The 24,520-nt window shown below is 45.9% G+C and overlaps 1 protein-coding gene across 3 annotated transcripts in view; it reads left to right on the top strand.

Annotated features, from left to right (window-relative positions):
• The first annotated feature begins 3,299 nt into the window (after nt 1-3,299).
• The window catches only part of CCNT1 (cyclin T1), a 56,358-nt gene continuing 35,137 nt past the window's right edge, over nt 3,300-24,520 (top strand). The window contains exons 1-6 of one of the 3 annotated variants that reach the window (XM_085600392.1): nt 3,300-3,318; nt 8,433-8,514; nt 10,038-10,166; nt 13,916-13,976; nt 20,201-20,263; nt 22,194-22,244. In XM_085600392.1, the coding sequence (XP_085456518.1) occupies nt 8,467-8,514; nt 10,038-10,166; nt 13,916-13,976; nt 20,201-20,263; nt 22,194-22,244 (352 nt within the window). In that variant the 5' untranslated portion in view covers nt 3,300-3,318; nt 8,433-8,466. Of the gene's footprint in view, nt 3,319-3,575; nt 3,945-8,432; nt 8,515-10,037; nt 10,167-13,915; nt 13,977-20,200; nt 20,264-22,193; nt 22,245-24,520 lie in introns of those variants that run through there. The other 2 variants (XM_085600390.1, XM_085600391.1) reach the window with 2 other exon arrangements.

Genomic DNA, 24,520 nt, shown 5'->3' with positions numbered 1-24,520 from the left:
TTAATGTTGTTTTTTGGCATAACTATACCAGTGGGTACTGTTTCATTTAACAAGGAGTGTATTTTGGCTATGTTTTTCTTTTCTATTTCAGGATCTAATCGTTTATGAAAAATTATCAACATTGAATCTAACATTTAATAATATTGTCTAGGACCTAAGTTTAAAGCTGAGCGCGGCGCGGCGCCGCTTCACGGACACCGCGCTCGGTTTCTATATATATTTCTTAACTTTAACACTGAGCCCGGTGTCCTTGAAGCGGGAGCTGCGCTCAGTGTTAAAGTTAAGAAATATATAAATAATCCGAGCGCGGTGTCAGTGAAGTGGCGCCGCGCTCAGTTTCAAAGTTGAATTTAAAAAAAAAAAATTAAAAAAACACAAACAGAGCGCGGTGTCCCTGAAGTGGACGCCGCAAAAAATAACAAAAAAAGCGGAAGCCGAGTTCTACCGAGGCCGAGTGAGATTCCGTGCTGCTGCACTGGAGTGTGTGCACACAGATCGGGCTGAGAGGGGAAAAAGAACAAGCATTTGCAATGCAATAGGTCCGATTGCATTGCAAATGCTTAAGTTTAAAGCTGAGCGCGGCGCCGCTTCACAGACACCGCGCTCAGTTTCTTTAAATATTTCTTAACTTTAACACTGAGCGCAGTGTCCTTGAAGCGGTTGCTGCGCTCAGTGTTAAAGTTAAGAAATATATCATAAACCGAGCGCAGTGTCCGTGAGGCAGCGCCGCGCTCAGTTTCAAAATAAAATAAAAATATAAAAAACACAGAGCGCGGTGTCCCTGAAGTGAATGCCGCGAAAAAGAACACAAAAAAGTACGGCCAGTGAATATAAAACGCTCCGTCTCATGCCGCCAGTGAAAGATCCAATCCCGGTGGGCGTGGTTAAAAGAGGACAAGGCTGTAACCAGGAGGGACTGAAAAGCCTCCGGTACAATGAGGACACTCTGTTCGGCATACTTAATGACAGTCCAATGAAATGTAAGGACGGAGCAGAAACTGAACTTCTCTGTAAAGATGAACGCCAGGGAACAGCTTCAAGTAGTAAGTATTTATTAATACAAAGGACGACACACCATAACAGGAGTGCCCTGTGCGGATAACACACTGCTAATAAACTGTCATCAGCAACTGTCCACTAACTGTAATATTCAAACGTCCAGCTGTCAACATTCCAGCTGGCGTAAGCAGTCTCGCGCACGGGAAGGGTAGCGCGCGGAGGAGAAGGAATGAAACAGGCAAGGTTAAAAAGAACACAAACAAGCATTTACAATGCAACGGTCTCGGCATTGTTAAAGTTAGAGCTATTGGCATTGCTCATGACATTATTTTTGTTTATGTTTTTAAAACATTTAAAGAAACGGCATTGTTATTTACAATGTCAATAGCTTAATCACTCTCAAAAGCGAGATTTATTATGCGAGCATTATTTGGGAAGTTTGGCAAATCGATAATTATGAGGAAAATGCTGCAGCATCGCAAAATGCCAGTGGCCCAGACTAATATGCATGATTAGTATTTGGATTCCATGCCCATTCCTTCTTTGTCCTCTCTGCTGCAACTGCTGTCTGAAGTGTCAAATTTTATTAATACTAAACAAAAATCGCACTACCGTGCCAGGGCCAGACTTGGCGTTGATAATGATTGTTTGAAAAGGGAACTTTGAAAGGATACGAACTTGAACAATTCTGGTTTCAAAATATAAGAGAACACTGTAGAGGCATGCGTCTACCGACTGTTATATATAATTTGGGATATATTTCTTAATCTGTCGAGTTCAGCCACTGCATGATTATATTGTCTCTTTTTGAAACTCAGGAGCAGTAACATTGTCGTGGTGTCACTAGGGCTTCAAGTGGATGCTTTTTCAATATTATATACAAGCCACAGTTACTGCTAATTTATCTTATGCAACTAACAACGATTGACAAAGCCAATAGTCCTAACTTGTTGTAGGTATCATGTTACTTGTTGTATCATTATGCCTGGATGCAATGACAAAAGAGACAGCAAAATACAAGTCGTATAGACCCCGCGCAACACCGCCCCCCACCCCCACCCCCACCCTTTTTTTTTTATCCCACTTAAAGCCCTGGGTAAGATACTCAACAACAGGGCCGAACTGGAACCCCAAAGTAGGCCTGGCAATTATGTCGGACCAGCTGGAGGGTCATGGGGGAGGTTAACTGTGAAGCACTTTTGCTACAGGAAACGCCTGATGCCCGGGCAAGCCAGCCCGGCCCTGCTCAACAACCCCGTTCTCTCACGCATTTACCTGTGATCAGGCGCGCAACACCCATTGAACTCAAAGGGCTTCAGCCCCCCCCGTCGTGTGTGGCAGCCCGGGATGAGACCGCTTCCCGGGCAGACACAAAGCCGCGCCTGAGCACTTCACAGGTCTTTAAAAAGACCATTTGCATGTTAATGAGGCCTCGCTGTTGGTTCACCCCTTCTAAGAACCCCGCAGCTCCACTCTGCCTAGATTCGCCCCCCCAACCCCCGAAATCAGCGCCACTCTGCCTGTTTAAAGATTCAGCCCCCCCCGAAATTTTTGCTTAGCCCCCCCCCCGAACATTAACTAGCAAGTGATTTCGCTGGTCGCTTTTTCACAAGCTCTGAACTTTGGCAGTGATGTTTCCCCTTGATAGAGAAGTTTCAGTTTCTGTTTGAGATACACGCTTATTGCACCTCCGCTGCTGACTCATGTATATTTACATCAAACTCCTTTTACGGCCACTCAGTGCCTTGCTGCAACAGAGAATCTTCGGTACCTCAGTACTTACAGCGTTTTGTAAAAAGCATATTTCCAAGCAGTCATCGAACACCGCTGCCTTTCTCCGAGGCAGAGCAGAAATGCCTCGGAGAAACGCAGCGTCGTTTTCGGATTCGGGGGGGTGTTTTGCTGTTATCTCCTCCAGCCATTGGCTGGAGGAGATAATTAGACTTTCTGCAAAAAACACGCCCCCCGATCCGGAAAGGACGGGGCCTGATCGGAGTGACGGGACCTCTTCTCCAATGGCTGGCCAGCATTGAAGAGGCCAGCCAATGGAGAACAGGGGAAAAGAGGGGCGGGTTCAAGCCCCTCTTCTCCGAAACATTAAATCTCTCGACTTCCGGTTCTGCCTTAGGCAGACCGGATGGTCCCGAGACCTAAAAAGTACGGCCAGTGATTATAAAACGCTCCGTCTCACGCCAGTGAAAGATCCAATCCCGGTGGGCGTGGTTAAAAGAGGACAAGGCTGTAACCAGGAGGGACTGAAAAGCCTCCAGTACAATGGGGACACTCTGTTCGGCATACTTAATGACAGTCCAATGAAATGTAAGGACGGAGCAGAAACTGAACTTCTCAAATCGTATTGATTACAAGAAGCCCTCACATGGCGAGAGCTGCGCATGCGCGCCGTTAACTCTGTTCGGCATACTCTGTTAGGCATAATTAATTACGATAAATGACCCTCGCCAATGAAATTTAGGGATGGAAACTGAACTTCTCGAATCGTATTGATTACAAGAAGCCTTCGCATGCGCGCTGCTAACGCCAGGCGAGAGCTGAAAATGAGCGTTGGAATAACAGCCGGCTTCAGGAAGTGGCCTTCGGAGAAAACACCAACGCGCGCGCTCAAACAGCAGTTACATCATCTGTTCCTGCGCCGGAAGAGGTTTAGCAGATAGGTCCTCCAAGACGGAAGTAAACACGCATGTTATGGTCTTTTGGCCGGAAACGGTAGTAGACGCTTTCCGTTCTGAGCCGGAAGTGCACAGGCGTGCGCGATGTGGGCATGCGCTGTGCTCCGGTCTCAAGATGGAGGGTAGCCGTTGGTATTACAGCCGGGAGCAGCTACAACAGAGCCCGTCCCGCCGAGCAGGGCTCGACGCTGATAAAGAGCTGGGCTACCGGCAGCAGGCTGCCAATTTGCTGCAGGACATGGGCCAGCGGCTCAACGTGTATCCTTCAGAGGACCCACTGGGCCCGCACCAAGGCCACATTCACCCACGAGTCTTCTCACCACATGGATGACCCAGTCGCGACTTGTTCGTAACTGTTATCACATACCCTGAGCCTACGCCACTGTTTTTAGTATTAGTCCCCACCCTCTCCCGCCGCTCAACATCATTTCTTGTCATTTCGCACGCCTGTCAGTAGATCGGTCATTTCCTTTGCTGCTGCCACCCAACAGCCCCATCTCACTATCCGTTATAGTACTTTGTTGAATACCACATGTCTGCCTTAATCCTCGAGACCAACCTCCTCAATTAATCTCTATGGTTCACACCGCTGCAGACACCGCCATTCCACCTTTCTCGCCATGCTGAGAGCCATTCCACCGCAGCCTTTCCCCTCACAACCATGGCTAGGAGGAACAGCCGGACCCACGACCTATGTCGCCATCCACAAGTTTAAAATCATTGCGGATATGGCCGGGTGACCGTTCTGCTGTCCGAACTAGCTCAATTTCTTTTATCACTGCCTATCTTGAGTCACCACTCCATCCTACCGGTAAAACTACAAATAGACACCCTACTTATGATCTATCGCACTGCTACTACTATTGCTAACCAGGAAGCCATGGAGACAAGTCAATATTGACTCTACTGTTGCCTGCAGGGTCTCTATACTTACAGTACCTTCACTCCACCTAAGGGGTTTCTACTCTGTATTCAATCATAACCTCCAACACACGCTCCACTTCTGATCAACATTCCGCTCTATCGACTGATGCCCAGCACAATATCGCGCCCCAACCACCACTGCCTATACTGTACCCTTGTGTTCAGTACTAGCTAATGCTTCTAAACTAAATTATATAGCGACTAATTCCCAAGGGTCTCTCTTAAACTTCCCATCTTTCCAAATCATGACGCAGACACAACCAGTGCAGGGACCGGGCTGCTGTAAACCCTCACTGTTGTCCCAGTACTTTTAGAGCTATTGAGACATTCTACCAGTGACTGTTCTACATCGATGTGCACCCAACCACTCTAGCTGCTGTAGGTTTTGTGGCAGCGCTTAACCCGCATCATCGATCCTAATGTATAAAATCAAAACATTGGTGCCTGTTACTTGTAACTCTTGAATCCTGAGGCCGTTGTGCTATCCAACTTTGCATGCAGTGAAGAATAAAAAAAAAACAGCCCAGCGCCGTATCGTCATCTCTCTTAATACACTTTTTCATCAACTAGTGTCCAGTGTTTTTATTCTGCAGCGAACTGATTGATGCTCATTGTCGCAATGTAATGCGATGAGGCAAAAGGCATTACGCCAAGTTATGTCCGTATTATATACCTAAAGCAACGTTCACTTGTGGTCTAAAGTAGGCATATTATTGCATCGTGCTGCTACCCCGCTTCATATTAGAAGACTATGTTTCTAGTCCTGTGGATTTCTGTGATCATCTGCTGTATTTTACCACAGGAATTAAACCAATATTACAACTCCCATAATGCATCAATTTGTAAAAGGAAAGCACCTCATTAGAAACATCGAGTTTCAGTACCATAAATCGGGTTGGTAACATATATATCCAATGAGGGTGTTGCGTTTGGGATAGGAACGCCCGTGCGTAAATGGTGGGTGCAGACATGAAAGGAGGATGAGAGTGGCGACTTTGAATTAGATATCTCTTCGCTGGTAGCAATCTGTATCATAAGTGCTACGATATTGAAGTACAATATAAGTTTGTGTTATGGGCATTTTCAGTGGTGGGTAAACTTAGCAGCATTAACTCTGCTCCCGGGTTTTTGCTGGTTGTCCCTTTCGTGTAAGACGTGTCCAGTGAGCATCGAAGAGCAGTGCATTGTCTTTAAATTAAGAGGGGCATCGATAAACTGCTTTGCATGCGATACACGTGTTGAGTGCAGTGATTGGTTGGATACTCCACTCAATGTAAGTAGAAAAACATGTTTACATTCAGGTCATCATTTTTGTTAGGAGTGCCACATGCACACGTCTTCAGTGGTATCTACTGTAAATTTGAAAAAACTATGAGTTTGACAAAAGTTCGAACATATAACACCTAAATTGGGTTAGCAATTGGAAAAATTCAGAGTTAGATTTGGAGGTACGGATTAGGATTAGTAATAGAACTGTGGCTGTAGAAGCAGGGGCTCTGTTAACGTTGGGATATGGTAAGTGAGGTGATTAGCATTACGGTTTGAGTGTTAAGATGAGTAGCAGGGTGGGGTAGTGATTAGGTGGAATTAATGGTTGAGAGTTAAGGCACAGAACAAGCTGTAGGGAGTGACGAGATTAGCTGTTTTACTGATTGAAGATTTGGGTAATTCACAGCGCACTTAAATAGTTGTAAAACATTTGAGAAATGATACATTGAAATGTCTTCTTTTTAAATAAACTGCCAATTTGCATAGGCAGCATTACCCTTCGAAATAAGTTTCTTACTTTACTTCTTACTAAGTTTCTTACTTCAAACCTTTACCGTGTAGTATTTAGAGAGCCCTCCATTTTCATGACACGGTGACAAATCACTACGATTTTCGGCAAGTTCCTAGCATATTTTCTTAATGCATGTCTGACAAATTCTGTGTAGTTTGGCCTGTGTGGGAGGTGATTAGGTTTACATTTAGACATTTCAGCATTGGTTCGTTATTTGCACCCAGAGATATATATTTTCTGTTCATGTAGGGAAAAATGTAACATATAGACCATTCACTAAATGCCTGGTTTTCATGGCGGGACCTTTTTTCTCAGTTGACTTTTCGTAGACTCAACCACTTCTAACTGTACCAAACCTAACTCGCATACTGCACCACTGTGCACATTGTAATAGAACGTTTGCCCTAGGGTTCGTGACCAAGGACAGATCACCACGGCAGCATGGACAGTGACCTGTGACTAGTTTTCCCTTACCCAGGGTGTACACACACTAATTAGATGACTCCTAATGCTGCCCTCGGTGACTTGGTCGTTAGTGTTGGTTCAGTGCTCCATCTGAGACTGTTAGAAACATGAATGCTCATCGTGTTGCTGATAGGGTGTAACAAATTATTTGACAAATCAAATCTAGATCCAGGTTAAAAAGCAAGATTATTGAGAGATGCAAGTCATTGTTAAAAGCACACTTATGGGTTTTACCGGCTTTTGCAAGCTATGCCCAACAATTCTCTCCAGGCATAGAAAATATACTTAGGACAGACTTTCTTTTTCTGAGTCAACCCTAGTCAGAGAACCTTTTTTCCTCATTGGTCCTTACGCAGTGTGACATTTTCTCATGATTTTTGTTGTGGGTCATTTTACAGTGAGTGCAAGGTCATTCATTTGATGGGATGTTCCTCTCACTTCAATATAGGCTATACTTATTTTCTAGATTGACCTTAAGTACTAATACTTTGTCTTCAGTTGACCTCGTTTCGCAGGTCCTTTTTTCCTTAGTTGAAACTTGAAGACTGTCCCTTTCCTCGGTTGAAATTAGCTACCTGAGCCTTTTTCTGGCTTGGGCAGAGGGGACTTAAAAAGTATGACATTTTTTCAAGTTATTAGCATCAGTCGTTTTTCACAGTTGGCCTCAGGTGGTTGGGGTCTTTTTTTCACTTCTAGTCTGTGTTTAGTGTTGAAAGCTTCTTTTTTGGTTACAGGCTTTGTGGCTCTTTAAATTGTTAACCATAGAAAAAGAGGCTTGTTCCCTGGTTGATCTTAATTGCAAGGAGTTTTCATTAGTTTACCTTAGGTGGAGAACCATTTTCTCCAATTGTTGAAAGATACTGCTTTTTTCTTTGATCGATCTTATTAGTTATTGAAGCAGCAATTGACCATAGGTAGAACAACATCTTGCTTCTGGCTTAAAGAGATGACGCCTCTTTATTACTTAAGCAGGTCTTTTGTTTTCATTTGACCTTAGGTAAAGCTTTCTCAAAGCAAATTGGAGTGGTCAGTACATATTTTAGTGCGGGTTGTGTTTTTTGGTGGCAAAGTCAACCTACAACTGTCTGCTGGTAGAATCTTGCCTTTTGGTCAAGTCCAGTTCCTGGATGCCTCAGTGTAAATGGTGGCCAATGCTTTTTTGTGCTTGTTAATGCTGAAGGTAGTGTCTGCAGTGTTAAACGTGTTTTTTTAGCTAACATCTTGTGTAGGTGATCACAATAACATGTTAATAGTACACATAGTTTTAACACTCAGTGGAACTGTTTGAGCCAGTAGTAGCTTTTAAGTCATTAAACAGAAACGTGTTTTCGAACCTTTCTCTTTAGGCAACAGTTAGAGGAAGGCAGTTCTCTTTTGAAAGCTTGATTAATTGTTCCATGGAGTATTAGGCACACACTCCAAAAGAGGCCGACTTGGTTCACTATTGACAACCACAAAGAGAGATCCTATAGTCAAACACTACACGTCTGGTGTTTGCGCTTCAATCTTACTTTCCATTGACATGTTCTTCTGCTGGTTTCTTTACTTTGTATTTAACCTTAATTGTCTGCCACTAGCTCTCAGCTGACGATCAACACTGCCATCGTATACATGCATCGCTTCTTCATGGTGCAGTCCTTCACTCGCTTCCACAGAAATGTAAGTGTGATATTTTAGTACAATCTCATGTGTGGCACATTCTTCTGTGGGGTTCTAGGTTGGGACACTTGTTTGATACACCTCCTAGGGTGCTGTAAAAAGATGGTACTGTTTGTGTGACTTTAGGCAGAAGTACCTACTTGGTGCGCTGAGAAATTCTATATTAAAATATAGCTTATGCCAAGGACTCCTGTTTTTTTTTTTATTAGGCACAACCAGACTAATCATTCCTAAGTCTGACTTTGGGTGAGTCATTAGGGCTGTGGTTTCTTGTGTACTTTGTTTTAGTATCTGCGTACTGGCCAACTACCAACGTTTTCCAAAAAGTTTGGTCTCTGGGACAAGGAAGTTGGATTATATCACCCCCAACTCTCTGTAGCTTGTTGTAACTAGCCACTCTCATATAGGTGCCACTAAATCAGTTTGAGTCAAAACCATAGTATCCAGCTAGGGCGCCAGAGAGAAATGCGTCTGCGCCATTAAATCCCCAAGTTTTGGCAGACAGCAGCTGTGGCTCGTGCTTTGTGCCAAAACCTTGCTGTTGTGGGATGCACACACTCAAACTATTTAGTATTTTATAAACCGCTGAAATAGAACCTCTTTCAACATTTGTGATAGATTTGTTTAGCAAGAAGTATCAGCTACTTGTGGATGCTTTGTTTGGAGCATTCAAGAATATCCCTTCTATGAATGTATTATATTATTGTTTAATTCTGCATGTTCTTATGTCTATATCGTCTTATTGCATTAACTTGTTTGTCTGAAGAAAATAGTGACGAGAGCTCTGCTGCCCTTGCTGGTTTCTAGGTTCTAATGAAAAGTGCCCTTCTCGCAACCCCTGGCCTGTGAATAGCAACCCTAGCAGTTGCAGGTTTTACAGGTGTCGCTATATAAACTGAGTACCTCGGCTAGATGGTGACTTTCTATAAACACAACACTTGGCAGTCTCTGAACCTGTTAGTCTCTATAAAGAAAGTAGCATTTTCGACCACCACGGGAATGCTAAAAAGTGCAGTGTAGTTCTCGCAGCCTTTGTAAATGGTACATCTGGTAAGTTGTAGAGCTGTACCCAAAGAGTTCACCCCTAGCAGTTTCTGGCATCCCGTGTAAATAAATCACCTTGGGTAGCTGCCAGTTCCTTACAATAGTGAACCTCTCATGTCGGCTGCCATGAACAGTATGTGTACCTTTGGCTGGTGCCAGCTCCTTATGCAATGAGTTCACTTTTGGTTGCACTTTGCTTTCCATAAATGAAACCTCGAGCAGCTGCAAGCTTCATAGAAAAAGTGCACATCTGGTAGCTACCTGCTCCCTTTATAACTTTGGGTCTCTAGAAGGAAAGATGCCCCTTGCTTATGACTTGAGTTCACCCTGGCAACCACTGACTCCCTATTTGCCGAGTTGCCTCTGGCAGTCACCAGCTCCGTGAAAACAGTCCACTTTAGCAGCCCTCATAAACAGAGCACCTGTAAATTACGCTGTTTTCTCATTTGCCTCTTTGTTTAACCATTTTTCTTCCCAAGTCCGTGGCGCCTGCAGCCCTCTTTCTGGCAGCAAAGGTGGAGGAGCAGCCTCGGAAGCTGGAACATGTAATCAAGGTTGCACACGCGTGCCTCACCCCTCAAGAACCCCCTCCTGACACCAGGAGCGAGGTAAGTAGCCGCTCAGCATTGCCCCCTCTCTCTCCCCCGCCGCCCCCCGTTTCAGCTCTGGCTGGATGTGCTCCTTTGTCCTGAGGACTACTAAATTGTTTGCACTCTTGTACCTTTTATGTTCTGATACCCATCCTCCCTCAATTCCTTATGACTGCAAAGACTGTGGGTGTGAATGTCCATCGCATGAGTTCTGTAATTAGTCCGCCATTCGTTTGCCTCTTTACATTGTCCATTAACAATAAATCAAAGTCCACTGTGATGATGGCTGCTCCTTTTGTTGGCAACCAGTATCCCCATAGCAGGGGACTGAAAATCTCTTGTGTGTTTCCTGAAATAAGTAATCTGGTGTGTAGACCCTATCTGCGAGAAAACATTCTTCAATTTCTTGAATCATGGTGGCTACATTCAAATATCACCTTTTTGTGCATTCTCTTTACTGTTCACGGGGGGGGGATCTTTGTGTCAGCAACCAGAGAGACATTTGAATAATCTCACAGTAAGCCCTCTTCATACTTACTTAAGAGTTGGCCGCTCTTCCTTCCTGACAAGAAACGATTCTTCAGAGTTGAGTTCTCCATGCTCGTTTTCCCTAAGTGGGCCATGCCATGTTGGGTGGGTGGGGATAATGTGTTGATCTTCCTTAACTGACATCCCCGTCGATCTGTCCCCCTTCCACATTTTGGCTTGCCCTAGGTTTCATTACCTCTAACCAGAGATGGGTCTCCCTCGAATCTGTCCCTTGGACATTCCCCATTGTTATTCCCTGTCCTCCAGCCCTGTGCTATTACCATGGAAGTCCTGTCCTGTTTCTTTAAGGCTTAAAGAAACAGGACAGGACAAAATGTTTACTTGGTTAAGTGTTTCAGTGCTCCCCCTTGTCCTGAATTCTTATACATTTCACCCCATGCTATCAAATTACATTATGAAATGTTGTCTTACATTTCCTTTTGTTGTATCATTCTTTCAGTCTTTAAACCCCGTTTTCCTGCCAGTTTTAGGATAACCACTAGGCAAGTGTTAAACTGGCTGGTGCTCCAATTCCTTGAAACCCCCAGACTTACTTGATTTTGCTTCGATAGACATTTGACCAGCAAGAGGCATGGAGGCTGCACTTTCCTCTATAGTGGTCCAGCCTCAAAATACATGCAAGACACTGGTGAATCTGCATCACCTACACTCCTTGCCAGATTTCAACACCGTTAAACACCTCATCTGAACACACCGACTTCCCTACACGAGAATCCAAACTATTTCATCCCTCCACATGGTTGTGTCCACTATATTCTCCCTTATTCTTGTCTGCTGCACAGCTTCACTGACCAGAGTACATTTACGATGGGCAGCCTCCCACCGCAAAAGCACCTCGTCCACCATACACATGGACTCTGACCCCTGAGTTATTCCTTAATTCTTAACCATAGTCAATTCTCTGCCTACCATCTACAAATTCCTCTTTCCAGACATTTTCTTTTAAGTCTGGCCGGTAATTTCCATACCTTGATTACACAAGAAATGTGCTTAGCTCTCTGTGCTTTCTTTCCGCCAAACCACAGAACATGATCGTAAGCGCATCCTCGCAAAATGCTGACTCCTGCATTTTGTAAAAAACCCTCCAAACCTGGTCATGGGAACACATCTGATCCAGAAATACCCGATAACCGAAACCTGTCTTTGCAGCAGTCACATTAACGCCAACACTTAAAAGCACACTGAGATCTACATTTGAATCACAACAAATTGATAGGACACCCACTTCACAAACAACTACGCCTTCCCTTTTCTTCCTCTTTCCCTCTTCACCCTCGTACCCACCCTTCCTCAAGGATGACCCACAGTGTGCTAGGATAATCCATATTACTTGGCACATAAAACAAACCCCCACCATGTAAACACATGCTGTCGGTGTGTCACTTAGCGGACACACCACCATAAGTATAACCATATGTACTATTGATGGGCTTACTAATGTGTGTACCTCATTTGTCCATTATGATGCCTTGTTTTCTCCGCACCGCCCACCACACTCCGCCCAACCTGCTGGCCACGCCACATACTCAACTACTGTGCCCATCACCTAGAAACGTGTTGCTCTCAATACCACACTTAACACACGTCTGCTCTAGGCTTGCCAGCCTCTTCCATAACGGAATACAGGGCACCTGAACACACCGGCATGCTAAATCAGAGCTCTACCACTTCCCTGAGCCAATGAGAGAGGCCGCCCATATTGTGCAATATTGAACACTCCAACAGTCCAGAAGAATGCATCAAAGCACACCAGTACAGCTCACAGTTGCTAAGAGGCCAAATGTGCACTACACAATACCTGTAACATAATGCAAGGCAGGATGCACAGATGGGAGAGGCCATTCTTGAAAATGTATTGAGCCTTGCCTCAATCCCCTCTCCCTCAAACGGATTACGAAGGCTGATCTGTTTGCTAGGTGATGATAAAGCTGGTGCTTCATTAAGAGGCATTATGCAGATGAAAAAAGGGGGCAGAATCCAGGTGTGTCAATGGGTTGACACCCACAAGCTTTTCTTTTCTTTAAAAACTGAAGGAAAGTTCCAGCTCCACGCACTAGATGGCAGGATACTGCATAGCATAGACATCTAGGGCATCAAACTGCAATAACATTCTTATAGGTAAGCACATATTCCTTACGCCAGTGCCCTTAGCCATTACCACCCCCACACTGGTGTCCACCCTGTAACTGGACACCTACAACACTTCGTAATAATAAGTTTCCTTCTGTCAGGTGACAGATTACTCACAGTGTACCAAGGCACTTCTGAGTCGTAATTACTGCTACTTCCTGGTTTGGAAAATGGTGACCCAAATTGGAAGAAACAGGAAAGGTCTTTGGATTAAAAAAAAAATGGCTTCCGTCTCATGAAGCAGGTGTCATCCTCAGTAACACTGTTTCCAAAAGATTTGCCCCACCAAGCACAACAGCCTGCTGAGACAACACCTCTCCCACCCCCTTTCCCTTGGAGCAGTTCAAATAGAAACGGCCTGGTAAACACAGACAAAATGCGCTGTTTCCAAAAATGTTTAGTTGAGTCTAAGCGCGATGTGTGCCTCTGATCTCCAGATGTGCTGGTGATGGCTTGTTTCAGTATTAATGGGCTTGGTAAACTGTTACTTTGAAATGCCTCGGTGTCACAGGCACCTGTGAAAGTGAGAGCAACCCTGAGCCTTCCGCGAGTGCTGTTCTTGTGCTGCCATATGTGCCCAGCATGGAGGATGGCACATTTCTGACAAGAACATTGGGTGTGATTGAAAGAGTGGAAGGGTTTCTAAGGAGGGGAGAAGGTGCAGAGCCCAAGCCATAGTCAAGGAATGCACCCAGAGTGCCCACGCCTGCGGGACTTCACCATCTCTCCTCCTTGTGCCCCATGTCAAATTCAAACCCTTGCAAAATGGGGAAACTTCATCCTGTCTCGCCTCAGACTTGAAGGACATGCAATCCTTACCCCCCAGAAGCAAAAATGTCCCTTGGAATTCAAATGTAAAGAGCAACATCTCTGCCAAATAAAGGCAATTTGCGTGTGGATTCTAACAAAAACAAATGGGCGTGGACATTCTGTAAGGGGGGAGGAAATGACTGCTTGTATTTCTGGGAGGGAAGGGATAGCTCCTGGGTGCTTGGTACAGGAATGAGGTTCCCCCCTTTTGTGAGGAATGCGCAGGCTTTTCGTGGAGTACCTCCCAGTGAGTAACGTTGCCTGTCCTCTCAACCCAGGCGTACCTGCTCCAAGCCCAAGACCTGGTCATGCTAGAGAGCATTATACTGCAGACCCTGGGTAAGTGTTCGAAGCGGATGGGCTCCATTTTGGGTGTGGCCCCTGAGGGTCTGCCGTGCTCTTCATCTAACTAACTCTTCTCCACAGCCAGGGGCCAGGTCTGCAGAGACTCCACCTCTTCAAGAGCTCGACTGACCCTACCCTTTTTGAATATCTGTGTTTATTGACTGATGCTATAAAAGTTATATTGTGATGTGCATTTATTAGTTTTCATGTTTGTTTTTTAATATCCTTGCTAGGTGCTTTGTCTGATTGCAGGTAATGTGCCGTTGCTTGGGCTTACCTTTCAGAGTTGTGGGTGGGTATCTGATGAGGCTAGCATTTGGAACAGACACTGGGTGAAATAAGTCCTCCTTCTCAAATGATAAATTGCAAATCTGGGTGGAGCCCAAGCAAGGGGGTGAAAGTAAACAGCAGATCTTCATTTAACTGTATTTGTTTTATAATATTTTTCGACCATGTCTCGTGCACTCTCCTGTGCACCGCTCCCTGGGTTCCCCACCCTTGCTATTCTTTATGATGGGATCAGGTGCTTTATGATGGGATCAGGTGCTTACAGATGATGGTTAAGCATTCGTGAGCTTTCGAGATGCAAGATGCACATAATCGCAGGCAAGTCATAGGTCAGGGAGCCTGGAACTAAAAAGATCCAGTTATTTGCTGGTAGCTCATGTTTAAGGTCTTAAATCAACAAGGCATCAGATGATATTATTCACATGAATCCTGTCCTGAACTCCCTCTGAGGCGGAAAGCCGGAGGTTTTGGTAACTGCTCACGCACTTTTTTAAAACTGTCACTTTTGTTGATTTTAATAACAAAAACTAATCTGGGCTCACCTGTGTGAAAGCGCTGCCACTACGCGCTAGTCAGACCCTCCAGATTGAGACGAAAACGCCCTCACCGCCAGCGCGGCAAAGGTGTAGCCACGCCCATTGCGAGGCCACGCCCACCAATTGACCGAGTATATAAACGCTTGAAAGCGCTACGATCACCACTGTCCTGAACTCCCTCTGAGGCGGAAAGCCGGAGGTTTTGGTAACTGCTCACGCACTTTTTTAAAACTGTCACTTTTGTTGATTTTAATAACAAAAACTATTCTGGGCTCACCTGTGTGAAAGCGCTGCCACTACGCGCTAGTCAGACCCTCCAGATTGAGACGAAAACGCCCTCACCGCCAGCGCGGCAAAGGTGTAGCCACGCCCACTGCGAGGCCACGCCCTCTACAACTATTACAAATGTGCCGACCTCCCCAGCGCAGCGGACGAGCGCAGCGGGAGCGCCGTTTGCGCGCCGAAGGCGCGCCTAAGGCAAGCCCGCCTGCGCCCGTCCGCGCACGACCGGGCCTAGGGCCAGAACCCCTGCCTGAAACATCCTACCCTAATGTAAGCTACTCACGTAGAGAACTACTAAGCCTTAGACCCCCCCACCCCCTCCTGTGACTACATCCATGACTTTAATGGACCTTTCACTCGCTGCTCTCTATGCAAGCCAGCCCAGCTCACGCTCCCTACAAAACCTATCAAACCCGCCACCCTTAAACTTGCCTCACTGAACTGTCGCTCACTTCCGAAACATGCGACACAGATTACCCATCTCCTAGAAGATCAGGAGATAGATATACTCTTCCTCACGGAAACGTGGCTCGGTCCACACTCTCAATCAGATATGGTTCTAGCAACACCACGGGGCTACTGTATTCAGTCCCTACCCCGCCCTCTAGGCAGAGGTGGCGGTGTAGCCATCATCCATCGAGAACATCTCCACTGCAAAACCCACGATGCGCAGATTACCGACGCAGAAAGTCTGCATTTCACCTTTAAACTTAACCCAACCAATTCACTAACAGGACTTCTTGTTTACCGCCCCCCCGGCTTCCCAGGTCCCTTCGCCTGTTCTCTTCTAGACTTAGTTGCAACCCAGGCCCATTCCCTATCAAACTTTATGATAGTCGGGGACCTGAACATCCATCTAGAAGACCCGGCAGACTCGGTAGCCAATGATCTGATCCAAGACCTAGCGGCTCTCGACATCCGCCTACTAAACTCCGGAGCCACCCACATCAAGGGCCATCTATTGGACCCGGTGTTTACCAGCTCTCCCTCGATGCTAGCGAAGGAGGCCCTTCCCCTCCCTTGGACAGACCACTTCCTTGTCCCCTTCCAATTACCTGGAATCTTCAGGAAACACCGAATACCTCCCACCTACAGTAAGGACAGGACCTGGTCCAGACTCCCCACGGAAGAATGGGCTAAGACCCTTGAAAGAACCACCCCTGCACACGCAGAAGACCCGGCCACGGCAGACAGAAGATTCAGGGACTGGATCACCTCCTCCCTAGACTTAGTACTCCCACTTAGAACCAGGGAAGACAAAAACGGTAAACCTGGCTCTGCACCATGGTATACCGCGGATCTCAGAATACACCGTAAAAATTGTAAAAAAGCCGAACGGCTCTGGAGAAAAAACTGGCGACACGCCAACAAAGAGGCCTACCAGTCTACGGTCAAACTCTATAAAGAGGCCATCAAACTAGCCAAAGCCTCATACTATGATACGCGGATACAAGAAGCATCTAACTCAGCCCGAGAATCCTTTTTAATCGTAAAGGAGCTGACCAAGGTCCCCATCACTTCCCCCTCTAACACCCCTAAAGTTGACAGAAGCAATGAGCTAGCGAACTTCTTCAACGATAAAATCACCCGCATCCTGGTCTCCCTCCCACCCCCCGGACCCCCCAGCCACACGGAAAGCCGTATACTCCTCGACCAGGCTGAAAGTAACCTACGCCCCACTTTACCAACATTCCGACCAGTCACCCCCCTAGAGGTTGAGCGAACCCTAACGAAAATGAAAAGTGGGTCTCCCTTGGACCCAGCACCAATCAGGTTCCTCAAGACCGTTGCCTCAGTAATCGTACCTACTGTTACGGATCTCATCAACAGCTCGTTTGCCCACGGAACCTTCCCCGACAGCTGGAAGAGTGCTGTGGTTAAAGCACTCTTAAAAAAACCTCAGCTAGACCCATCGGACCTGTCTAACTTCAGACCAATATCTCTACTCCCTGGTATCAGCAAAGTCACTGAGAAACTGGTAAATACCCAATTATCCCAGTTCCTTGAAACCAACAACGTGCTTCGACAATCCCAAACCGGATTTCGCCCGGGCCATGGAACAGACACTGCACTCCTCGCAGTCATCGAGGAGGCAAGGGGCATACTGGATTCAGGAGGATCAGTGGCAGTGATCCTCCTGGATCTGAGCGCAGCCTTCGACACGGTCAACCACCGTATCCTTCTGCATAGACTGGCCGATGCAGGACTTACCGGGACAGCAATCATATGGATTGAATCCTTCCTTACAGGGCGCACTTTCCAAGTGTGGGACGACAATCATCATTCATCCACCCTCCCACTCACAAGCGGCGTCCCCCAGGGCTCCTCCCTGAGCCCGACGCTTTTTAATGTCTATATGGCCCCACTCGAGGACGTGGTAACACCATTTAACATAAAAATGGTGAGCTACGCTGACGATACCCAACTAGTCGTCTCCTTGTCCCAGCTGATTGACCATCCAGAAAATCTGACTAACTGCCTCATAGGAATTCATAACTGGATGAATAACTCATCACTAAAACTGAATGGGACAAAGACGGAAGTGATGCTACTAGGAAAGCAATGGACGACCATCCCTCCAACACTCTGGCCCGATGTGTTCGGAGAAATCCCCCCCCCCAAAACGTGAAATCAAGACACTCTGGGTGTGGCTCGAACCACAGCTCACGATGAAAACTCAAGCAACTAAAACCTCGGGCACCTGCTTCGGGCTCATGCGCACGACCCGTAAAATCCTGCCCTTACTGCCACCTACTTCCAGGAAGCTACTCATCCAGGGACTAGTGCTGTCCCGCTTGGACTACAGCAACCTGGTTTATCTGGGAGCCCCCGAGTCCACCATCACGAAACTCCAGCGGACACAGAACGCGGCGGCACGCATGCTTACTAACACCCCTTCCAGAACGTCCGCCAAGCCGGCCCTCAAAGCCCTGCAGTGGCTCCCTGTGCGCCAAAGGGTGCAATTCAAAGCGATGTGTACAACACACAAGTTGTTCAACGGATCTGGTCCAGCGATTCTTAGTAAAATGATCACTCCCTACACAGCAACCAGATCCCTACGATCGCAGAATGAGAACCTAGCCAGCACCCCTAGATTCAAAAGAACCCGTACAGGAGGTCGACAATTCTCCGTTCAAGCGGCTAAGGGCTGGAACGCCCTCCCTCGCTCCCTCAGACTAGAACCCAACTACCTGGTTTTCCGCAAGAAACTAAAGACTCACCTGTTTCCTAAATAAATTCCTTCTGTTGCTCTCCCCTCCCTCTCTTCCCCCTCAACAGGATTTCAAGTCACATAGCGCGGGGATGCCCTTGGGTCACCAGGCGCACTAGAAATCGCTAAAATAAAATAAATAAATGAAGGTGATAGCACAAGACTCCTGTGTTGCTGTGGAGTGAGTTGCAGTTTTCTCTGAAAGGTGACAGTTTAAGACTCTCAAGTTCATGAGATGCAAGATACAGGTTTTTAATTAGAGCTGATGGCATCGGCTCTGCGAGCCTTGGGTTGTTCACTCGGAGGAGATGGCTATGAAATCAGGCTTTTAAGGCGAGAGATGTGGTTATTCACAGACAGCTGATGGCTTTGTGTCCCTTCTGCTGTTTTGTTGTGAGGTGCATTTATTCTCAGACATGACGGTTAGAGATTCAAGCGAACAAGTGCCAGGGACAAAAGCTTTTCTTAAGAGGTGGTGCTGCCCACTGCTATGTCTGGGGACACCCCTTTTGTTCCTTCCCTTTACCTGGCACAGTTACTAGGTCAGGCCTTTTGGTATGTTCATCACTCTTTTGATACCCAACAAGGAATGCACTCCAGCAGGCTAGAAACACCAATAGTCATGATATTTTGCAAATTGATTAAAATTAGCGCCATTCCCCTATGTATGCTAAAATGGATTGAGCTCAATTTCTTCTGTCTGGTGTGCGTGGCTCATCCAGTGTTATTTTCCTTCATGTTTTGTTTTTGTTTTCTAGCATTTATAGTATAAAAAAAGCATAGGATAGGTTGATAGGATAGAGCCCCTGTCTTCCGGGTTTCTAAATCTAGCTCTCAATGTGGCCAAATAAGGTGCTTAGAGATAGCTGGTTCCTCTTTGCTGAATGTTTCTACAGGATATGTGCAGGAAGGAGAGAACTCCCTGCCTGAAAGTATCACAAATCAGCCAGTAGAAAGCAAGACAGTGACTCTCCCTGCTCAGGCATGTAGTGGCCTGTGGGAGATCTTCCACAGCTATGCAGCCACTGCCTCTTTTTTGTAACAGGAGCACCATCCTTAAAAAAATGTGTGTGTCTTACGTTGAAGCAATAGTTCATTTGTGCTAAATGGCTGGTCGCTTTGCAAACAGTGCGGTCCTGAATATAAACACCTAGGTTAAGTCCAGGTTTTCTAAAATGAGTTCTTGGGCTTTCAAACAAACCGCTGGTCAGTTTATGCACAGCTTTTAAGAGGTGCTTAGCGAGATGAAGTTGTTCTGACAGACTAAATACAAGTGCTCTGGCTCTGTGGTTTAGGGATCCATACTTATCGTGAGGCATGGATAGTGGAAGGCATTATAATTCAGGTGGCGTGGGACAGTTATTTGCTGGTAAGTGATAACCTAGGGTCTCTTGGGGCGGGCCAGGACACACAGGAAGCCTGGATGGTTATTTACAGGCAAATAATAGTGTAGAAATGAAGCATTGAGGTGAATTGTGCAGATCTTTGCAAACAGGTGATGATTAAGGACTCAGTCTGTTGAGATGTGGCATGCTTTTATTTCACAGTCAGGCAGTGGTCATGGGACTTCTGAGCTGTTGAGTCATGGAGTGCATTTTTCATTGGTGCATGATGGTTATGTAAGTCTAGTTTATTTTGCAGTGTATTGCAATGTGATGGCCTTTCTCAGGCCTGAGAAACAGTACATTAATGGTCAGTGAGTATTTGATGAACCGTGGGTCCCTTGTGAGCGAGCATGCAGTACATTAAATCATGTTCATGACAGGTCATGGAGCCTCTTATAACTGAGTTGCTGGATGCAGTTATCAAATGGGTGCTTTACCTAATAGAGCAGGATGATGTGTTAAGCTCTTGAATAACTAGGGTGATCTCACGCCTCTGTGTGTGTTATTGTTTTTCAGGGTTCGAGATTACGATTGATCATCCTCATACGCACGTGGTCAAGTGCACACAACTTGTAAGAGGTAAGGAAAAACTAGGAACTGTTCCCCAGAGGTGTAAAGTGGGTGTGGGACTACATTCTCATTGTCGATACAGCCAGTGCCCTTCAGTACTGGACCCGTCTGTAGGTGAGGGCAAGGAGAGAGGGCCACAATTGGACTTTTGATCTCAAATTTGCCAGGCCTACCTTTAAGAGGGAACCACTGAGCAAAGGAGTGTATGACTATGAGGCCAGTGCTCTTTGAGTGTTCACCTTGTCTGTAAGATAATGGGAAGTGATGCCCAGAGTCAGTGTCTCTGCGAAGCCCGTGCTTGTATGATACTGGGGCTCAGTAAGAGGAGTTGTGTGAGTGGCAGGGCAGATTGTCGCAGAATGCCTTTTGTGCCATGATGCAGTGCCCATCTGTAAGGGGTGAAGTGGCTGGCAGGTGTATGTGTATCTCTAAAGCTCATCAGAGATGTGAAAATGAGGTTCAAGATCCACGTATCACTGTAAAACTTTCACCTTTTGCATGCTAGGCCTGTCTGTAAGAAGAAGGAAATAATGATAAAGACAGTATCCCTGGAAAACGTTTGCCCTTTCAATGTGAGGCCTCACCCAAAGAAAAGTGAGGTGCATGGACAATAGATCATTGTATGGTCTATGCCCTTTGAGTGCTAGGAATATTTTTCAAGGAAAGGGGAAGTGGCTGGAAGGTCCAGAGTATCACTGTATAAATGTTTGTTAGATCAAGGATTTGAGTGGTAGGGCAAGGGTTCACTGTATAGTCTGTCTTGGGTTGCTGGAACTTTTATGTACGAGGCAGGAATTCAGGGGCTTGTGAGTGAACATTGTACGACCCACGGCATTGTGTTTGGAACTGTTTGTTGGAGAGGTGAACTATGGGACAGAGCTCTGTGCTTGAAATTTGAATACAGAAAGCCATATAATTTCTCAAGTGATTTTGAGGTTTTCTGTGAGCAGTGCACAAGTACCCTTGGTATTTATCAGCTTAACACCTCTGCTTTGTTGAAAGGATAGCCCTGTCCTTTGAACGCCACTGAGAATTTCTCTGTAATGCCTTTAAACTAGGCCTGGGCAGACTCGCAATTACGTTGGAGTAATTTTGGTAATTCCTTGTTATTCTTTGATGCAGAATTACTGATAATAACGTGAATACTCTGGCTCATGTACTTAAAGGGTACTTTGGGGAGAATCCTACGGTGAGAGCACCTTAAGCGAGCGCCCACTCATGTTCACTCTTCCTGTTCTGCTGCGTTTAACGCTATTCCTTAGCACAAAATGCATCCTCGCATCCCTTTTGGATGAAAAGGTACAATAAGAAAATAGCACTAAATGCCAAGTGCAAGTTGGTGGAAAATCCTACCTAAAGAGCACATTTGGTGAGCGTCAGCAGCTGCTTGTGGTCGATATTCATGTTCTGTTGCATTTAGTGCTATTTCTTAGTGCAAAATGCATCCATGCGTCCAGTTTGTATGCAAGGAAGAATTTTACCCCTGAGAAGTAGCGCTAAACACAGAATTACTCTTCTCATGGAATTCCATGTAATCTTGCGGAATTCTCAGGAAATTCCACATAATTACGCTACACAGAATAATGCGCGTTAAGCCCACCCCTACATTAAAAAAGGCAGCAACCTAAGGCCGATCAGATGTAACTCCAAACACCTATGTTCCTCTACAGTTTGCTGCTGAAATGCTTTCCCGATTACATTTGTCTCTGGGCGCCTAGTGCTTTAGGTCCTGAACTTAGAAATCTGCAGATACATCATCTATTCAGTTTGTGCTGTGAATTTGCAGCACAGAATGAAAAATGTCCTAGTAGGCATGAAGGAAAGCTCTATTCTATTAAGGACACAAGGAGGCGAGGATTGTGCTCTACTTTCTTTTATTTCCTTTCCAGCAGTTTAAAAAAAATAACTAAAAAAAACCTATCTTTCCCATGATGCACAGGGCAAAGGTTAACACAGATCATCCAATCAACAGTCCAGGATATCCACAAAGGTAAGCGTCCCCTGGATAACCTCCTATTTCTTGACTGCGACAGGCTCCATTCCATCTTTTTCCATTAATCCACTTTAGAACCCTCTTAACCTGAAAGAATCCAGAACAAGAAGAATGAATCTGAACCTTCCTGATCAGGATGAAGCTGATAAATACAGAAAATCAAACGTGAGATAAATACTAATTGATATAAATATGCCAACCCAACATGCCATAATGACCTACACAAGTGTAACAGGGCACATTCTTCAATGAGAAGAAAATATTAATTAATTCGTAATGCCATACGACAGACAGGTATCATGCTGCCCAAGAAGGCCCTTTATTTACATACATCCGGGTGGGGAAAAGGGAAAAGTCTCAGGAACCTTGGGCAGGAATAATCCTTGCCTCCGTGTCCTTAATAGAATTGAAACTTTCCTTCATATCTAGGAAATTTGTCATTCTATGTCGGAACTGGAGCCGAGGATTGTGCTCGTTCAAAGTTTATCTACCGCCAACGATGCCATATAGACTGGCTTAAAATCTAACCTTTTAAACATAAAGCTAGAAGACCAGTCGACAGTTTTAATAATGTTTTCAAGGCGAGCCCCTAAGGAGAAAGCCTTAGAGACCATTGCACCTTAACTGAATGGGCTCCAAATTACGAGACGTCAATGCCTGCTTATTGCATGACCCATTGGACCCAACGAGCTATGGTGGGAGTAGTGACCGCTTTGAAAGTTTTCCTGAGAGCTATTATCAGTTGACGCTCACCTGGAGGGCGGGATTCCTCCGTATTGCCTTCATAAGCCTTAAGGCAATGAACCACACACAACTTAGGATTCTTATCAAAAACAGGGTAGGACACCACTTTAGAATTAGACTTTGTGCCTGAGATATGGAAGGTGACCCCATGGGAAGTCAACACCCATCCAGAGATATCCAAAGCTCACATATCAGACACTCTCCTACTATGATATCAGGTACAGCAGCATGGCAAGTTTTGCCGACAATTCGTGGCAACCAATATTTGTTCGACTGCCAAGAACGAAAGAGGTATACGGTCTTGTTAACATCCCATAGTGTGGAATACCTGGGTTCTGGAGGGAGTGCCAAATGGATCCCTCATCAACTTACAGACCAACGGATGATTGCCCACCGGGGCACCTTGAGAGGGAAAGTGACATGTCGAAATGGCTGCTCTGTAAGAGTTGATCGTACGAGACGCAAAGCCTTAGGATGCTAAGGATGCCAAGAAATTCATGATGTGAACCATTTCGCACTCTATGGGATCCTAATCGTTTTGAAGACACCAACCAACCCATCTGGCCCATGCTTACCTGTAAAGCTTGTTTATGCCTTCTGCCTAGGCTGCTGCCAATCTACTTTAAGCCTCCTGTGAAAGGCCAGGGAGTCTCCAGTGTTGCCTAAAATCCGCCTGGTAATGAGTGACATTCGCCCTTGAAGGACTTATGGGTGGTAATGGCCAAGGGGATCTCGAAGGTTCTCCTGACTGGGGGGTAGACGGATTGGAGAATTCTAGGAAAGTTCCAGAAAAACTGGAAACAATACTTGAGACTGCCATTAGGGAGTGATCAAAACCACTTGTCGCCTTCTGTCTGCGAACCTGCGTTGTAAGCCTCCTAATCATGGGAAAAGCACAACCTGTCTCCCGGGACCAATCCTGGATGAAAGCAGCTGATGGTGGGGAGTCTGACTTACAACTGAAGTACCAGGAAGCAAAGAGTGGACCCCAAAGAGTGTTCCATCTCTGAAAAGTCAATGGATTTAGGTGCCACAGGCTCATGTCTGACCATTCCCTGGAGAGAACCAATCCGCTTTGGCGCCCCAGGGATGAATTCCGCCATCACTGAGATGTTATGAGCTAGGCAGAAGGTCCAGAACCCCTTGGCTAGATCTGACTGTACTTCGGATTTGGTACCCCTGAGATGGTTTATGTAGCAAACCGCTGACACGTTGTCCATCTTGAGGAGGACCCTGCAGTTGGCCTTGTCCTTCGTTCAGCACTTTATTGTGAGTGACCATCCCATCAGCTCCAAGCAATTGATGTGGACTTGTTGTTTGTGTGCGGACCATTTTCCTCCTGTAAAGGAGTCCCTGCAGCGAGCACTCCCAACTGGATTTGCTGACGTTGGATTTCTATAATCATATCCGGATCTTAACCAGATATAGCCAGTCTGTTCCACGCTTTCAAGTGGCACAGCTACTGTCTCATCTCCATCTTTACCTCTTCTGTAAGCGGGGCTCGTTCTAAGTATTGCAGGCCATTTTGG

This window comes from Triturus cristatus, chromosome 4_2, assembly GCF_964204655.1.
Source record: "Triturus cristatus chromosome 4_2, aTriCri1.1, whole genome shotgun sequence".
Classification (NCBI taxonomy): Eukaryota; Metazoa; Chordata; class Amphibia; order Caudata; family Salamandridae; genus Triturus; species Triturus cristatus.
The sequence above is the reverse complement of the archived record's forward strand: the minus strand, read 5'-3'. Positions and strand labels throughout refer to the sequence as shown.